Genomic DNA, 17,948 nt, shown 5'->3' on the forward strand with positions numbered 1-17,948 from the left:
CACCATTTTACACTCCCACCAACAGTGAATCAGGGTTCCAGTTTCTCCACAACCTCACCAGCATTTGTTGCTTGATGTTCTGTTAAATTTTGCTATTTTGACTGGGGTGAGATGATATCTCATAGTTGTTTTAGGAATGTTTTTTTTTTTTTGCCAGTGGCATCTGTGCAACTTGAATATCATTGGTTCTTGATCATATGGAAGTTACTTCCTGAAATATTTCAGTGTCCAGTTTTGGGTAAAGTGGCAAATGTATAATGTTGTTATGCACCATCATGTTGAAACAGACTCATAGCTGACCCTCCAGCAGGTTTTCAGAGGCAGTTAATCTCGTGGGAGGAGATTCCCATCCTTCTCCTGTGGAGCAGCTGGTGGATTTGAATCATGTGCTTTTTGGATTGCATCATAACTTCTTACTACTAGGCCACTATTATAATAAAGCTTCAAATACTTGGAAAAGTATCAGAATGTAACACAGGGATAAGAAGTAAGCATATGTTATTGGGAAAATAGTTTTTATAGACTTGCTCAATGAAGGATTGCCACAAATTTTCAGTTTTTGAAAGTTGCTATATCTGTAAACTATAATAAAACAAATTACACAAACATATGTCTGTATGAGGAAGCTGTGGCTCCTGTAATGGCTTTCCAAAGAAGCCACATTTTCCAAACTTCTCATTTTCATGTGAAAGTTAAAATTTTGCCATTGATAGCAAACTTATGAGTTGCTTTCATTGAAGTAGCCAGGCCGCTTTGTTTTTTTTGAGAAAATAGCTGTCATGTATCCAAGTCTAAATAACCATGTTGGCTTTGAGATATTCTCTCAAGTAAAAATGGTATTTCATTAAGGAAACAAGTAAATTAGGTCACAGCAATCATATGAGGATTTTTTTCCCTCAGGATAGCTACTGTACTTGGCAGCAAAATTTCTTTGGATGATTCCCATTGCATCATAAAGAATACTGAAAAAGAAATATACTGATGGCTATGACTTATTGCCATTAATAATTCTTACTTTATCAAGAACATTCTTAAGGGTTTTCCCCTCCTTTTTTTTGGTTCTTCTTAACTGTAAACATGTAGAGGTGAAAGAACAAAATGACTACTGGTACTGTTCAGTACCATTACCTGGATTTGTGTATGGTACAAGCAGTATTGCCACAATTGTTTTGCATCAGTTCAACTGTCAGCCCCGAGGAAAAGATAAACAATGCTTTTATATTATTAAAATAGTTTTTTACTTTGTGGACCCCTAAAAATGTTCTTATGGGTCCCTGAACCACAGTTTGAGAACTGTTGGCATATAGGAAAAATTTACTGATTTTTTTCGTAGAAAACTTTACCGAAAAAGTAGGATGTAAAGTCATACAGGAGTTTGTAAGAAAGGGTGTGGTGATGTGGCTTGCATATAAGGAGAAAGGGATGAACATAGGTTTCTGAAAAATAGAGTAAATATGCTGTGAGTAAGAAGTGAGTAGTTTTGAAGGATCACAGAATATGGACAAACAGAGAGAATATTTGTGCCAGAGAGGACTATTTGAACTTGATTCAGTAGACAGTGCTCAAGTATTACAGTGGGAAGGGCATTCTGAAAATAACACTGTAGGGTAAGACAGGAGGCGAAAGGTGGGTGAGGAGCTTAGCATATGGTATGAATGAATGAAAACAAGTAAGGGTCCAGATTAGGCTTTGGGAATTGAGAGGAGGTGACAAAATAGAAATTCTGAAGGAAGGGGGGAAAAATTGTCAATTAATTTGAAACTCAAGACAGAGAAGATAAATGTTTAAAATACCTTTAATGCTGAATCTGTACGGATAGACCTATTTAAAGGGATGAGGACACATCTGCTTCAAGAGACAGTCATTTCACTGTAATTGAAGATATTTGAAGGGAAGCTAGAAGAACACATAATGGGATGCTTAAAGAGAGATTTGAGCATTACAAGAGGGCGTGAAAGAAGCGCTGGTTCAGAAACCTAACTATCCATGAATGTCATCTGGAGAGCTTTTTAAATGTAAGCATATGAACATTTGAATTGCTAGGGCTGGGGAAAAACAGAAAATATGTGTTTTGAGCAAGGAACCACAAGTTACTTTGTTGGCAGTCATCTGCCAGTGGAAGCAAACACTTAGGTTCTGATGATCTCTTGCAGCTTTAAGACCCTTTACAAAACTAACCACATGTATACCCACCCTGTGCTGAGTGGACACGGAGGACTTAGAGAGTTATAAGGATTAGAAGAGAAGGTCTGGAATTTGATTAAGAGATTCTAGGTAAGAGGAGAGAGAATGTGAATAAACGAAGAGCTACAGAGAGGAATTTTGAAAGAAAGCACACTAGAAGTGTTATTTAAGCCACCAGAGGTGATATTTTAAGCCGTGAGTAAAGACAGTATTAAAAAGCTAAACTTGACTGCCTAGAATTGATAAATAGGAAAAAGCAAAGTAGCTACAATGAAAGAACAGCGTAGAAATAGGAAGAGAACCCAGATAATGGTATGATGGAAGGCCACTAATCTAAAACTAAGGTCTTGAACTTTCTAGAATTAATATTTATTAAATCCAAATGTTCTCATGTCTGCAAGACTTAGATTTGTAGCCAAAATATAACTACAATGAGTTCATGACCCAGTCCTTGCGTCGAGTTGCAGACCAGTTCAGCATCCAGATCGTTGCTGGCATTTCTCCAAGGACGCCAGCAAAGCATCCAGTTCGTTATGCACAGCGACACTTCTGAAAATTCCCTTCATTCCTCTTACTATGTCTCCTGGAAACCAAAGCTTCCCCCAAACTCTCTCCAACTTCTAGCTCTCTCCACTCCAGACTGAATCCCCGTCCCAGCACCCTGAAAGAACTGATTCTTTGCCCCCTCAGCCCTTTTTCTCACTCTCCAAGCAAGTGACCTTTTCTCCTTTTCCCCTAATGTAAATAAGATCCAATGTTTCTTTGTAGTTTTAAAACTATTTTTAGTGAGTACCACACTTCTACATAATTAACTTCCAGAAACTTAATTGAAAGGCTCAATTTCTTTAGAAGGCCAGTGAGAGGAAGGACGGTTAAATAAGCAGAGACCATTTTCTCTAGGGGCCTGTGGGGAGGAATGAAAGAGCGTATAATTGCATTCTATTCTCTTCCATCTTTTTTGTAATAACTATACTGTTGTTAGTTTCTGTTCAGTTAATTCTGACTCATGACGACCCCTTGTGTGCAGAGTAGAACCGTTCCATAGCGTTTTCATGGCTGTGACCTCTTTAAAAAGATCATCAGACCTGTGTTTTGAGGTGCATTTATGTTTGCAGTACCAGCCTTCCTGCTAGGAGACAATCTGTTAACCACCTGCACCACCTATGAACTGAGTGATTACTGTAAGTGATAGGTAAAAGAGAGTGCTCTAACTCTGTTCTTCCTTCCTCCTCATGTCTTTTGTTCCCTTCCCTCTCAGCTTCAATGCATAACTTCACATTAGGCTTGATCTGTCAGGATGAAAAAACATTTGCATTATGTAAGGAAAGGTGGATTTTAGCAAGATCAGTGGTTCTTCTGACATGAGACAGAAAGATAAAGAGGATAATTATGTAAATATCATCTAATCTTGAATTAGTCCTTTGAAAGAGACGGCCTTACAGATCAGCACTGCTCACGTGGAAATATTGGCAGTGGTAAAACAAGAGGATAAATCCTTTCATTTTGCCTTTATACATAATCACAGTTTCAGAAAACCAAGAATTTAGAAAGTGACGTACTTGAAGTACAGGGAGTTGTTTAATTAAATAAAGAGTAGAACTTGGAGCAGTGAAGAAAAAAGACTTTTTAGAAAGTTAGGTTATTGTGGTCATCCAGGTAAAAGATGCTAAGAACTAACAATTGTGGTGACAGCAGTGAGGACTGAATGCATTGGCAGGGTTAGAAAGAATTTTAAGAGGTAAAATTGAGGAATCTTGGTTATAAAGATGGATATAGAAGAAAGATAGGAATCGTCTGGGAAGACTACATTAGTGGTGATCTCATTGAAAAACAGAAGATCAGAAGAGAAATAGTTTTCTGTGGAAGTGGTGCTATGGGGTGAAGAAATGGGTTAAGGAGTAGAGTATTGGTTTTAGGTATTTTTGAGAATTTGTGATTTGTCACATTGAAATTCCCAGCAGGAAGTTAGAAATAGGGAACAATGTGTGAAGGTTAAGAAAGCGCCTGAAGCCATTGATTTGCCATTTGTTTACACAGGTATTTGAGCCTCTGAAAAAGGATGAAATGGTTTTAGTGGAGCAAATGAAAAAAAAAAAAATAGTCCCTGGTGAGCACAGCTGTTTAAAGGACAAACAGAGGAAGCAGAGACAGAGAAAGAGCCTTCACTATGGGTTATATCAGCTTCAGGAAACCAAAAATCTTCACCACTGGGCATTATGGATAAAAGATGGAAGTTGTCAACTATTTCATTTTACTTGAATCCTCAGACAGCCCCCAGGGTACTAGCAGTCAAGAAGTCAAAAGACATTGCATTGAGAAAATCTGCTGTCAAAGATCTCTCCAAAGTGCTAAAGAGTAAAGATTTCACTTTAAAGACTATAGTACCCCTGATCCAAGTCATGGTCTTTTAAGTTACTTCCTGTGCATCTGAAAGTTAAATGGTGACACAGAATGACAGAAGAAGAATTGATGCCTTTGAATATTGTGATGTTAGGGATGAGTACGCAAGTCTGTCTTGGAGGAATTGGAGCCAGGTGCTCCTTAGTGGCAAGGATGGTGACATACTTTGGGCATGTTGTTAGGTGGGGTTGGTTTTTGAAAAAGGACATCATGCTTGGAAAGTTAGAGGGTCAGAGAAAGAAATGAAGACTGAACAAGATGGACTGACATGGTGACTGCAACAAGAGGTTGAGTATATCAGGATGGTGAGGATGGCACAGGATAGGGCAGGACTCAGATCTGTTGTTCATGGGGTCTCTGTGAATCATAGTTGACTTGATGGCCCCTAACAACAACCACCGTATCGTGGTGATCAAGGAGGAAATCCTCAGGGAACTATTTTGCTTGGCAATGTCAACTGCCATAGAGAAATCAACAGATGAATGCTGAGATGAATCCATTAGTTAAAAGGAAGTTGTTGTGAGTTTTCAAAAAACAACTTCAATTAGAGAAGTGTAGACATATTGTACCAGATTTTTGAGTATAGAATGATAAGATTTTCTGTGAGTATAATGCTGACTTTAAAGAAGTTTGACAGGGAGAGCACCCAGAAGAGAGACTTTCTTTTCTTTTAATTAGGAGGAACTGAACATGTTGATAGGAGCAAAGAAGGACTCAGTCAAAGATGGAGGCCATATATCACTTTTAAACTTATATATGATAGCATATTGTGATTAACACAGGAACCCAGAATTAAGGTTGCATAGTGGAGTGCATTTGGGGTGGTGGGGGCAGGGGCTGGGGGGGTGGATTGTGTACCAACAAAGAAGTTTATCTTTTGCTTTTCAAAGAGAGGAGCGAACTGGGTGGAGGGAGGGTAAAGAAAAAAGTGCAACAATGAATGGATGAAAATCCAAAATCTCTGTAAGTGTTCATTAAAATGAATAAAGAATTGTAATAAAAAATTAAAAAAAAAGAAAAAGAAAAAAAGAGATGGAGGCCATAATGGAGTGAGGGAGAGCTGCCAGTTGATAGAATAAAGTTCTAGGAGAGGTCGGTTCTAGAGTGTAGATAAGGAAGCAGTTGTCATGGAATGATCCGAGACAACTCTTTGTATGAGTACAAAAGTTAAGATACTCAAATGAAGGTTTTTAGCCATGGGGTCAGAATTAGAGAGGTTTTGTGGTTGATGAACTCTTCTCAGAGATAAGAGAGTACAGTTGCCTTTATGAGATTAAGTAGAAGACATAGATGGGGAAGTGAAGGAACTTAAATGGCAAGACAATAGTTTGGAAACAGTTTGTGGAGATCAATAAAAGGGATGCCAAGAATATTTGAGAAACCAGCTGAAGTTCATATGTTTTAAAATAATACTGTGTCATTTATATGCCAGATCTCAGTGGGTCATAATTCTTTATTGAATTCTTAACTATGGGGAGTTTGATGCAAGTGAAACAGCTTCATCGTACAAAGTAGATACTGTCATTAACCTATTTTATGGAAAGAAAACTGAGGCACTGAGGTTAATAACATAGGGAGCTAGGACCACACAGCTTATAAATGACTGAACAAGTCTTTGAACTTGGGCAGTCCTTGTGCCTGAGTAGTGTATCCAATCAACTGTTGTCAGGGAAGTGGGGTTGAGGAAAACCTAGAGACAGGATGAGCAGATGGATAAAGTGTCCAGAGTGTTAAGAGACACGAAGGTACTGAGGTTTTTCTGAAGTTAACCTTGAGTTCAGTAGGCAGGAAGGAAGTGAATCAGTGTGGAGATTCATACTGGCATTATTGGAGAGTTTGGAGGTCAAAGAAAGAGCTTAGATGGAATTGGATAAAGTAAAGTGAAAGAAGTGAAGCTGAGTTCTAACAATAGAGAATGGGTATATAAAACACTGTTAGATACCATCAAACTGGTTCTAACCCATGCAAATGCCTGTACAACAGAATGTAACACTGTCTGTTGGGCACATGGTCAGGAGAGATTGGTCCTTGGAGAAGGACATCATGCTTGGAAGGGTGGATGGACAGCACAGGAGAGAGAGACCCAGGATGAGATGGATTGATACAGTAACTGGGGTGATGGGGGTTGGTGTGTCAGAGTTAGTGAGACTGGCTGAGAACAGGGAAGGATTCAGAGCTGCTGTATATAGGGTCGCTGTGCATTGCTGGCAACTCAATCAATAACATTCTATGACAGGTTTGGAAGCAGGAGTGGCATCCACTTCCTCAATAACATGCCTCCGGGAAACTCTATGAACGTTGATAAGTGTCGATAATTGTAGAGGGACTTCAGGCCTTTTGTTCATAGGGCCGCTGTGAGTCGTGTTTGACTCAAAGGCAATCAACAACAACAACAACATAATTATTATATTTGAGGCCATTGTTAAGTCACTGTGCCAGTTCATCTCATTAAGATCTTCCCATTTTGTAGCATAGCATTTGAGGTATGTTTCTTGATAATTCCAACGGCACCATGGAATCAAAAGAATGAATGACTAGAGAGGCAGAGGATACTTTTTCTAAAGTAGAGAAGCCTGGAGGAAAGGACTTGTTGATTAATTGCTACTGACTTCACTGCCTCAGTGATTTTTTTCCACTACTTGAGACATTTCAAATTTGACCATTGCGGCCTAAATATCATGAGCTCTTGGAGACGTGATAGTCAAAGGTATTTGGTTGATTAGTAGCTAACTGTAGAACAGGATACTATCAAAAAGTTCTGTGGTTGGAGAACTGCTCAAAATCACTGGCAATAAGACAGATGCAAATAAAAACCACAATGAACTCTCATCTCACTCCAGCAACCGTTGCAAAGTTTAACAGGACAGCAGGTAATAAATGTTGGAGAGAATGTGGCAAGATAGGAACTCTTATACATTGTTGGTGAGAGTGTCAAATGGTACAATCACTCTGGGAGGCAGTTTTGCCTTTCCTCGGAAAGTTGAACATAGAAATTCTATATGACCCAGCTATTCTGCTGCTTGGAATATACCCTGAGAAAATGAGAACTGAGGCACAAATGGAGACATGTACACCAGTGTTCATAGCAGCATTATTCACCATTGCAAGAACATAGAAACAGCACAAATGTTTGACCACAATCAAATGGAATGAGAAATTATGGTACATTTACACATGCAGGAGCAATGATTTTGTAAATCACTACCTAACTTGGAGGGACTGGGGAGCATTATGCTGAGTGAACTAACTCTGTCCCATGAGGACAAATACTGTATAAAATCATTATTATCAAAGTAGATAACAAGTAAAACATTCACGAGGATCTAAAGGAGGGGAGTAGAGGGGTATGGAATGGCCCAGGGGTGGGTGATCATGGAGTTGCATGGTTTGATGGGTGAAGGGGAGAGTGAGTTGGGGAGCGGGGGGGACCCAGTGTTAGGGGCAATGTATATGAACTTTGTAGACAATCCAGTATACATTTTTTTTAAAAATTGCAAGAAATAAAAAAATTCTGCAGTTGGAAACTGCTCTGCAGGAGAATGATCTTTTGTAAAGATTTATAGCTGTGGAAACCTTGTGGGGAAATGTAACACTGTATTATAGGATCGCTAAGAATTAAAATCCACTGCCCAGCAATGGGTTTGGTTTTGGTTTGGCCTAACCAGCCTGTTCTCTTAGTCTATAATTTGTTCCCATTTGATAATCTCATTTTTTAAAGTTTTTCAGGTTGGTTGTTGTTAGGTGCCATCAAGTCAAATACAACTCATAGTGACTCTGTGAACAACAGACCGAAACCCTTTCCTATCTTGTGCCAACCTCAGTCTCTGACATACATAGCCCTGTAGTCCCTGTGTCAATCCATCTGGTTGAGGGTCTTCCTCTCTTTCACCATTCCTCCACATTTCCAAACATGATGGCCTTCTTCAAGAAATAGTGTCTTCCTTACAACATGCTCAAAGTATGTGAGACAAAACTTCATTATCTTTGCCTCCAAGGAACACTCTTGCTGTCCCTTCTCAAGACATAGCTAGCTTTTTGTTCTTTTCGTGGTGCATAGAATATTTAGTGCCTTTCTCCAACACTACAGTTCAAAGGCATCATTTCTTCTTGTGTCATTGTTATTCACTGTATAGCTCTCAGAGCATAGCAAGTGATTGAAAAGACCATGGCCTGAATCAGGCACACCTTCGTCCTAAAGCTGAAATCGTTGCTCTTCAGTAATTTGGAGAGGTCATTGACTGCGGGCTTTCCCAGTGCAATACTTCTCCTGATTTTCTGAGTTCCGGTACAGAGGGTACTTGATTGTGGATCCAAGTCAGAGGAAGTGTTTTACAGTTCAGTCTTTTCTCCATCTATCATGATATTGCTTATTAGTCCACTGGTGAGAATTTTGGTTTAGTTTGTTTTTATTTTGTTTTTGTCTTTTTTTACATTGAGATGCAAGCCACATTGAAAGCTGTAGTCTTTGATCTTCTACCACAAACATTTCAAGTGCTCCTCACTTTCAGCAAGCATGGTTGAGTTATCTACATGGTGTAGGTAATTAATGAGTTTTCTTCCAATCCTGGTGCCACATCCTTTTTCATAGAATCCAGCTTCTTGAATAATTTGCTCAGCATACAGACTGAATAGGCATGGAAAAAAGAATACAATCCCGATACTCACCTTTCTTAATTTTAAACCATGTGAGGAGAGACCGGTCCTTAGAGAGGGACATCATGCTTGGGAGGGTGGAGGGACAGTGCAGGAGGGGAAGGCCCTCTATGAGGTGGATTGATTCAGTGACCGGGATAATTGGGATGGGAGTATCAGAGACAGTGAGATTGGCACAGGACAGAGCGGAGTTCAGGGCTGTTGTACATCGGGTCGCTATGAGTCGCAGGCGACTCGATGGCACATAACAACAACAAGTGTCCCTTTGCTCTGTTTAGATACACGTTTTGCATGAGAACAATTAAGTGTCCTGGGATTTTGATTTTTCTGCTGGCTAGCCATAATTTTTTATGAGCCACATAGTCGAATTTCTTTGCACAGTCAATAAAGAACAGACAGGCATTTGTCTAATATTCTTTGCTTTCAGCCATGATCCATCTGACATGAACAATGATATCCCACAGACTCTTCTAAATCCACCTTGAACTTCTGGCAGTTTTCTATGTGCTGTTCTAGCCATTTTTTAAAATAATGTTCCACAATATTTTGCTTGCATGTGATATTAATGTTATTGTTTGATAATTTCCACATTATATTGAAATACCTTTTTTGGGAATGGGAACAAATATGGATGTCTTCTATTCAATTGCCAAGGCAATTATCTTCCAAATTTCCTGGCATAGACTGGTGAGCACATCCAGGGCTGCATCTTTCATTGAAATATGTCAATTGTCAATTGGTATCTCATTGATTCCTGGACCTTATTTTTTGCCAGTGTTTTCAGTGTACTTTGAACTTCTTCATTACCATGAGCTCTTGATCATATAGTACTTCCTTGAATATTTCAGTATTGGCCAATTCTTTTTAGTACATTGTACTTTGTTGAATATTTCAGTGTTGGCCAATTCTTTTTAGTACAGTGACTCTGTATTCTCTCATCTTTTGATGCTTCCTGTATCATTTATTCATGATTTTACCCAGAGCATCCTTTTAGTATTACAACTCAAGACTTGAATTTGTTTTCCCATTCTTTCAACCTGAGAAATGCCAAATGAATTCTTCTCTTTTTATTCTCTAATTCCAGTTTTTTGCACATTCCATTATAATAATTTACTTTGTCTTCTCAGCCTGCCCTTTGAAATCTTCTGTCCAACTTTTTATTTCAGCACATCTTCCCTTTGTTTTGGCTCTATTGCAATTTACAGACTTTATTGTGATTTTTAGGTTTTTTTTAATACTTTTAGTTTCTTGGATTGAATAGTTTCTAGTTTAAAAACTGAACTGTCGAATCACTTCCAACTCATAATGACCCACAGTCAGATTTGCAGGGCTTTCTTTCGTGGAGCAGCTGGTAATCCAAACTGCTGACCCTAGCAGCTGTGATACTTGATGCCTCTAAGCCACAAGGGCTCCACGTTTTAGCTTGATATTGTGTACTGTTGAGTCGGAGCTGATCCATAGCTGACCTTCCAGTGAGTTTTCAGAGTGGCATGGGAGCAGTTTGCTCATCTTTTTCCAGCAGAGTCGATGTGAATTCTGCCCTATCTTTTGCCATCCTTATCATCTCTGAGCTCATTCCTGCAGTCACTGTGTCAATTAATCTTGTTGATGGTCTTCCTCTCATTCACTGACCCTCCACCAATGACTATTGATTGACCTTCTTTTTAGCAACCTTTCTGTAATTGGTTTTGGTTCCAGGAGATTATTATTTTACAGGTTCTTTGAAATTTTCAACCTAGACAATTTTATTAGTCCATATTATATTGTTTTGAAAGTCAAATGGGAGAGATTCAAGGTCAAATTTTGGTTCCTGTGGATTTGATTTAACCTTCAAGCTTTGGCTTGAGCTTGAACTCAGCAAGTGACCTGACGGCACAAGACAACAAGAAACAACAATATTATATTGTTGGGTGCCATTGAGTCAAGTGCAACTTATAGCAACCTATGAACAACAGATCTGAATTTGCCCTATCCCGTGCCATCCTCGCTCTCTAATATACTTGAGCCCATTGCTGCAGTCACCATCTTGATGAAAAACACCACTGCAGTCTAACTCAATGGGGATCTTCCTCTCTGTTACAAATCTACCAGCATCTCCTCAGAAGAAAGATGATCAGTCTTCTCTGGTGCAATTTATAGCTTCAGAAACTCCATAGAAGTTAATCTATGAGTTGGTTCCAACTCACAGGCTATGAGGTTGAATTTGAGCAAATACAGATGGTTTTATTTCATCCTTCTCAAACTATAGACCTTTTATTCCCTCCCCCCCTTTTATTGTACTAGCTAGGACTTCCAGAACATGTTGAATAAAATTAGAGAGACAAGACATTTTTATCATGGTTCCTTCTGAACTTAAAGAGATGTTCACTGAATTTTAAAATTAAACTGAATGGATAATTTTCAGAGATGCAGATAAATATGATGTTCCTTTAAATTTTTTCCCCAGGTGGTTCTTTGAAACTCTGAAGTATCCTAAGTTTTCCAAAGTTAATGTTATCAATGGAATACTCATGACAGTGGCATTTTTCCTCGTGCGGATTGCTGTGATACCTCCCTTTTATTACTTCATGTATTCCGTGTATGGAACAGAAGCCTACAACAGGATTGGAATTTTAATACAGTCTTCCTGGGCTGTTACTTGTATTGTTTTAGACATAATGAATATCTACTGGATGATCAAAATTACAAAAGGGTGCATCAAAGTCATCTCTCTCATCAGACAAGAGAAAGCCAGACATCTTCAAAATGGAAAAGTGGACTAAAGAGGGAAATTGATAAGCAAACTTCATTACAACCTGGAATTTGTGTCTGCTGATAGGATGAATTCTTGGCATGTTCTTTTGTTGTTTTTATTAATTACAAGTGTTGTTCAGGGTTATGTGTCATTTTTATTTTAACTTCAAAAAAGAAAAACTAAAATTTAGGTTTTATTCTAAGATTTCTTTTTGTTTTTCTTCTATATTATAAAATTTAAATAAAAATTTATAAATATAATGGTGGATCTTTTCAGAAACCTGTTAACTCGCATCTTCTGTGAAAAAATTACTATACTAATTCAATATATTTGGGTTTATGTCATCAATTTTGTGAAAATATTGGGAACTACTTTTAAATCTAAATAGCTGTCAATTCTTTATTATACTGCACTCCTTTATTATAACTGCCAACTTGCGTATAAAGTTTTGTTCCTAAAGTGTTTAAATAGTTTCTTTTAGGCTTTTGGAATTGTTATATTTTACATTTCAATCATGCAATTGTCTACTAATAAGGAAGCATTTTATTCACTGGAGAAATATTTAATTTGCCTAGTCAAGGAAAAATACTTCCTGCATTTTAAGATATTTTTTAGACATTACTTTCTTATTTGTATTTCTAGCATTTTGTCAAATTATTCCCTTTTTATTTTATAAGTCTCTTTAAGTAGTGAATGAGTTTTCAAATGCATGTTGATATATCACTATTAAGGCTAATAGGAGCAATAATTTTTTTTTTTAATCTTTAGCACTGTTGTCCTTGTCTACCTCCCTTGCACCTTTTCTATGAAAAATATGTTGCAGTCAACCTTGATTTTTACCCAAGTTTTGTATTTGTGAATTCACCAATTTGATAAAATTGATTTGTGACCCTAAAACCAGAGTCCCTGGGTAGTGCAAATAGTTGATCTACTTGGCTACTAACCAGATGTTGGAGATTGAAGACTACCCAGAAGCCACTCAGAAGAAAAGCCTACTATTCATTTCTGAAAAATCAGTCTGGACAAACCCCATGGAGTGCAGTTTGACTCTAACATACAAAAGGTTGGTCATCATCCGTTGAAGTTGGTTTTTGTCTTTTGTTAGTTTTAAAATCAGAAATTGCCGCACTTTCAATATGTACTCATAGACATGGACAGAGTGGCAAAAAATTTTAATTGCTTAACATTCACATTCCCAAGTGAGGACTCTGACATGTTGCTTCAGCTCACATTCAGTAAACAAGTGTCTTTTAATTTTTTTTTCCCATCTTACCCCATATATTTTAAATTTTTTGTGGGTTTTCCCCCCTCTTGGTGATTTCACCATTTAAAATGGACCCTAAAGCGTAGTGCTCCAGAAGGCTTCCATGTGCCTTAAAGAGAAAATAGATGTGCCAGTTAAGTTTCATCTGGGAACGAATTACAATGTAACTGTGAGTTTAATGTTAATGAATTAACAATATCTATTACAGTATCTTTAAGCAGAAGCACACATGAAACAAGCTTATGTATTGGGAGAAAATATGGCCAGATGCTTGCAGAAAAGTAACTGTATTCTCCTAGGAGCAGTGATTTGATATTTGCTAATCCACTTTATTAGTGATTTTACATAATATAACTGCACTGAATAATGAGAATCAACTGCTTTCTATTTGTAAAATCTCTCCTGATTTCAAAATGCATTATCATTAGTGTGAAAGTCTCATACAAACTACATTTTGTGATGAGACCAAACTACTTACCAAGAAAAAAAAAAGTCAGTGTTCTTTTTACTCATAGTTTACAACTTGTTTGCTTAATCAGCATTTTTAAGCCTTTGAATTTCTCTTTTCCTAGAAGACAGGGCAGGGTGGGGGGGTGGAGAAGAAGAGAATTTAATCACAAGCATTCTGATTATCATTATTATTATTATTGTCTTCTTATATGAATATAAATGCCTTGTGACCCCGTGTGTGTGTGTGTGTGTGAGAGAGAGAGAGAGAGACAGAGACAGAGAGAGAGAGAGAGAGATATCTTACATTTGCTTTGATTCTTGCCACCCAAATGTGGAGTCATATACTTATTATCTATTATTGCCATTATTTATTTTTCTCAAGTACTTGACTTTAATAATTGTGCTTATCTTAGAAAAAAGAATTAATTTAACAGTGGTGAATACTTGAATTTAATTGAGCCCAAATCAAAAGATCTGATCCATTCAGTTGCTTAGTTTGAAGGAGAATTTATAACTCACTTTTACTGTATACATTATAATGAGGAAAGGAGGCTGGCTTATAATCAAACTCTATTTGATTTTCCAATGCAAGTAAAGTTTTGAACATTGAAAGAAAATAATTGAAATCTTAGTAACTAAATGATAAAATGTGATTGTCTTATATAGGTACACTTCTTTTTTAAAGACGTAAAGTAATAGATCATTTGTTCTTTAAGCTACTAATATTGCATCATTAATTTGTTACTAAATTGGTTCCTTCTATATCATAGGCACTTATATGTGTATTGGATGGTTAGCAGGGGTTAGAAAACAAGTGATTTTATCTTGTTCTTGCTCTTTTGCAAGAAAATAAATGACTTTAAAAAAAAGCAATTTATATTCTAAAATTATATTTTGGAAATTTCCTTTAGAAATAAATCTTGAAATCATATTTTCAACTCTTGATATTTCTATAATTCTGAACATATATTTTAAAATCATCAAAATAATACAGTACAAAATAAAAATATTGACTCTACCTTTAATGGTTTCAGTTTATATCGTTGATATCATATATTTAAAACTTTGATTTTACTTTCATTGTTGTTACCTTTCATTGAGATACTTACTCTCTTAATAAGTGTATTCCCAATATAAAAATTTTGAACCAGATCAATAAATGAGTGTACTTAGAATACAAAAGTTTTGAACTCTTCTTGTTTATCCCTTAGTCAGAAATCCCTATTTTATGCTAGCTGCATGATGTTTAATGTCTAAAATTTGTTTTAACATATACGTATTTCCTCATAACAACAGACATAAGATGGAGTACAAACTGTGATGCTATGTAAAGACATTTAGAGACACTCTGATAGCCTACTGGTTAAGGATTTGCACTGCCCACCCAAAGTTTTGATTCCACTAGCTGTTCAAAGGAGAAAGATGGGTTGGGTGGGAAATCTCCTGTGTGATTTACAGCCTCTGAAAACCTGCTATGAGTTTGTTCTGACTCAAAAATGAGTTGAATTTATACCATAATTGCTGTCTGTGGTTATATCTACCCATCTAAAGTACAAATACTTAATGATAGAGCCTGTCACTTATTATGAGAAGAACTTTTATCAAATGAGATTTTGCTAGACATTTTCATATTTCGCTAAATGGATTCATTTAAATGATTCTATTTAGCATTCTGATCATAAAAAATATACTTAAAATATTTATATAAAATAAAAGCAAATAGGTATGACTTTTTAAAGCCACTATTTTTATAGAAAAAGATTAGTGATAACTTTAACTATCAAGCATTCTTTGGATGTTTAGTATTCTATAAAATAAAAATCAATTCTTAATGTATGCAAATCAACTAGTATTCAAAATTATAGACCTTGCACTAAATATGTAATTTGGGAGAATTTTAAAATTACAAGCTTGTGTTTATGAACTTTGCATTCTTATGTCAAAATTTATGAAATGTAGATTATTTGCACTTCTTTCAGACTCAAGATGAAATTGCATATGAATGCAAATCCAGAAAATAATTTCTTAACTACTTCTTTCTCACTACATGGTTATGAGTTGAATTTTTATTCCAACTGCTAAATTTTGTTATTTCGTGCACTGACACTGTGTTAGAGGAATCGTAGTTATGTTTTCCAACTCTAACAGTAACTTTGATAAACACTTTGATATTAGAGTGATCCACTAGTATACCTTGAAGGTCTAGTTTTTAAAACTGTCTGGTTATTTGAATAAAATTCTTTTCTAAAATTTTAATAATCCATTTGAGTGAAATTTTTTTTCTAAGGTACCTGCTTTTCAAGTATTGAGGTTCTCTGAGATGCACTGGGTGTTTGGAGAATGCCCCTTCTTTCTCATGGATATCAGAGGGGAAGGTGTTACTCTAATGTTCATAGTGCTGCTCTTTCATGTGCGAGGGAATTAAACATATTCCAGAAGACTTTTGGAAAGAAATGTACAAATTTCACTTTCTAGGTTGTCCCTAAATCCAAATATGTTTTAGTGCATTTTAATTTGAATGCTTTAAGTGGTTTAGTTTTGTTTGGTGACATTGAAAAGTCCAAGCCATTTGTTGACATCATTTATTATAATTTGTGAAAGACGAGGTATTTTTTGTGTGTTTGGAATACATAAGCAAATTAGTGTAGTGTGATCAGAAGATGGAACCAGCACAAAAGTGAGACAGACCCTCCCAGGACACACACACATACACCTTCCAATACCCACCACAGTGGGCTGATGACAAACACATGAAAATGACCATAAGAATTTTAACTTAAAGCACACATGCAAAACCCATGGGTGGGGGCCGGGGGGGGCGGGGAGGAAAGCCTGCTAGACCTGGTACCTGCATTTTCCTTAAAAGCTGTGATGCTCTTGACATCTGTGATTAGGACATATCCTTTCTGAATCCTTTTCCCATCTTTTCCTCCTAACACCCCAAAGACTTCATTAGCATCTCCACCCCCCACATCAGTATTTTACTTTCTCAGAAGTTCACAAGTATGCTCTTTCATTGAGGAAAAAGTATTACAGTAAGCTAATTTAGTAAAGATCAAACAAACACAGTTATTAGAAGGCTAGGGAAGCCAGTATTTATTCATTAGTACCTGTTTACAACGTGAGGCAAAGCTAATAATATTTTAGTTTTATGGAAAGAACATCTGTAATATTTTTTCAAGTGGTTTTGCAGTAAGTGCAAAATAGCGCTTCAAATGGAGATGTATTGTGGTGACTGGGGATAGGTGCCCCTGAGTCACCTCCAACTCGCAGTGACCCTGTGTATAACTAAACCGCCTGGTCCTGCACCTTTCTCTTATCACTGCTGTGCTCAAAACCATGTTGGCTTGTGCTTGGAACCCATAGCAGGGAAGGGAAGAAGGAAAGGAGCTGTGGTGATGGGAGGCACTGGCCTGTGGTAGCATTATTTCAGAGCCCTGATCTTTAACAGAGAAGCTGTGTTGTTTGGCATCATTGAGTTGGTTCCAACACGTAGCAATGTCATGTCACAGAAAACTCACAGGATTTCTTAGACTGTAATCTTTATGGGACCAATTGCCAGGTTTTTGTCTTGCAGTTTGAACCATCACCTTTTCAGTTAGTAGCTGAATGCTTCACCTTTGTGCCACCAAGTCATGCTTAGACTTCAAATAGACACTGCTAGCTTAAATGAAGTTGTACCTTCATTTAGAAGATATTTTGTATAGCCGTGAAGAACTGAAGGCAGCTCTTAAAGAGTGGATTGTTTATACTGAAAATGTTTACAGTGATTCACTCTGAGCACTAGTTTGTTTTGATGTCAGGCCCTATACCTGAGACAAAAACATAATGACCAAGATTTCTGCATCTCAAAGATAATATCATTTAAGTACAATACCTCTGGCTGAAAACTCGTTAAGCATTAGCTGCATATCTTTCTTTGTACCTTTATGTACTTTTTGTAATTAAGTGTACTTTATACCTATTTGCTGCTTCTCGGTTAATGAAGCTTGAAAATACAGTTATATATAAAATGTTATGTGCTGTGTATTTTTTTGTTTCCTGCTTGATTTGCTACAGTGTAACTCTATACTTGAATCTACATAATAAAAATCTCTTAATAAATTGTAACTAAGATAAGTAATGAAATTTTTTTTAATCACTAGAATTTATAATAATAATAACTTTTAGACATTATGGACCTTACCTAAAAAAACCTACTTTAAGAATGCTATAAAGTCAATAGCTATTGTAGTGTCCACATCTTTTTTTCTGAAAATATGT

General features: G+C 36.8%; 1 protein-coding gene across 1 annotated transcript in view; it reads left to right on the forward strand.

Moving 5' to 3' along the window:
• TMEM56 (transmembrane protein 56) overlaps window positions 1–11,999 on the forward strand; it is a 53,048-nt gene extending 41,049 nt beyond the window's left edge. Inside the window, exon 6 of the mRNA XM_006882422.1 lies at window positions 11,684–11,999. Within this exon, the coding sequence (XP_006882484.1) occupies window positions 11,684–11,999 (316 nt within the window). The remainder of the gene's footprint in view (window positions 1–11,683) is intronic.
• The last annotated feature ends 5,949 nt before the right edge of the window (window positions 12,000–17,948 follow it).

Source organism: Elephantulus edwardii, unplaced genomic scaffold (assembly GCF_000299155.1).
Source record: "Elephantulus edwardii isolate Elephantulus edwardi_28Jun2011 unplaced genomic scaffold, EleEdw1.0 scaffold00020, whole genome shotgun sequence".
In the NCBI taxonomy this organism is placed as follows: domain Eukaryota; kingdom Metazoa; phylum Chordata; class Mammalia; order Macroscelidea; family Macroscelididae; genus Elephantulus; species Elephantulus edwardii.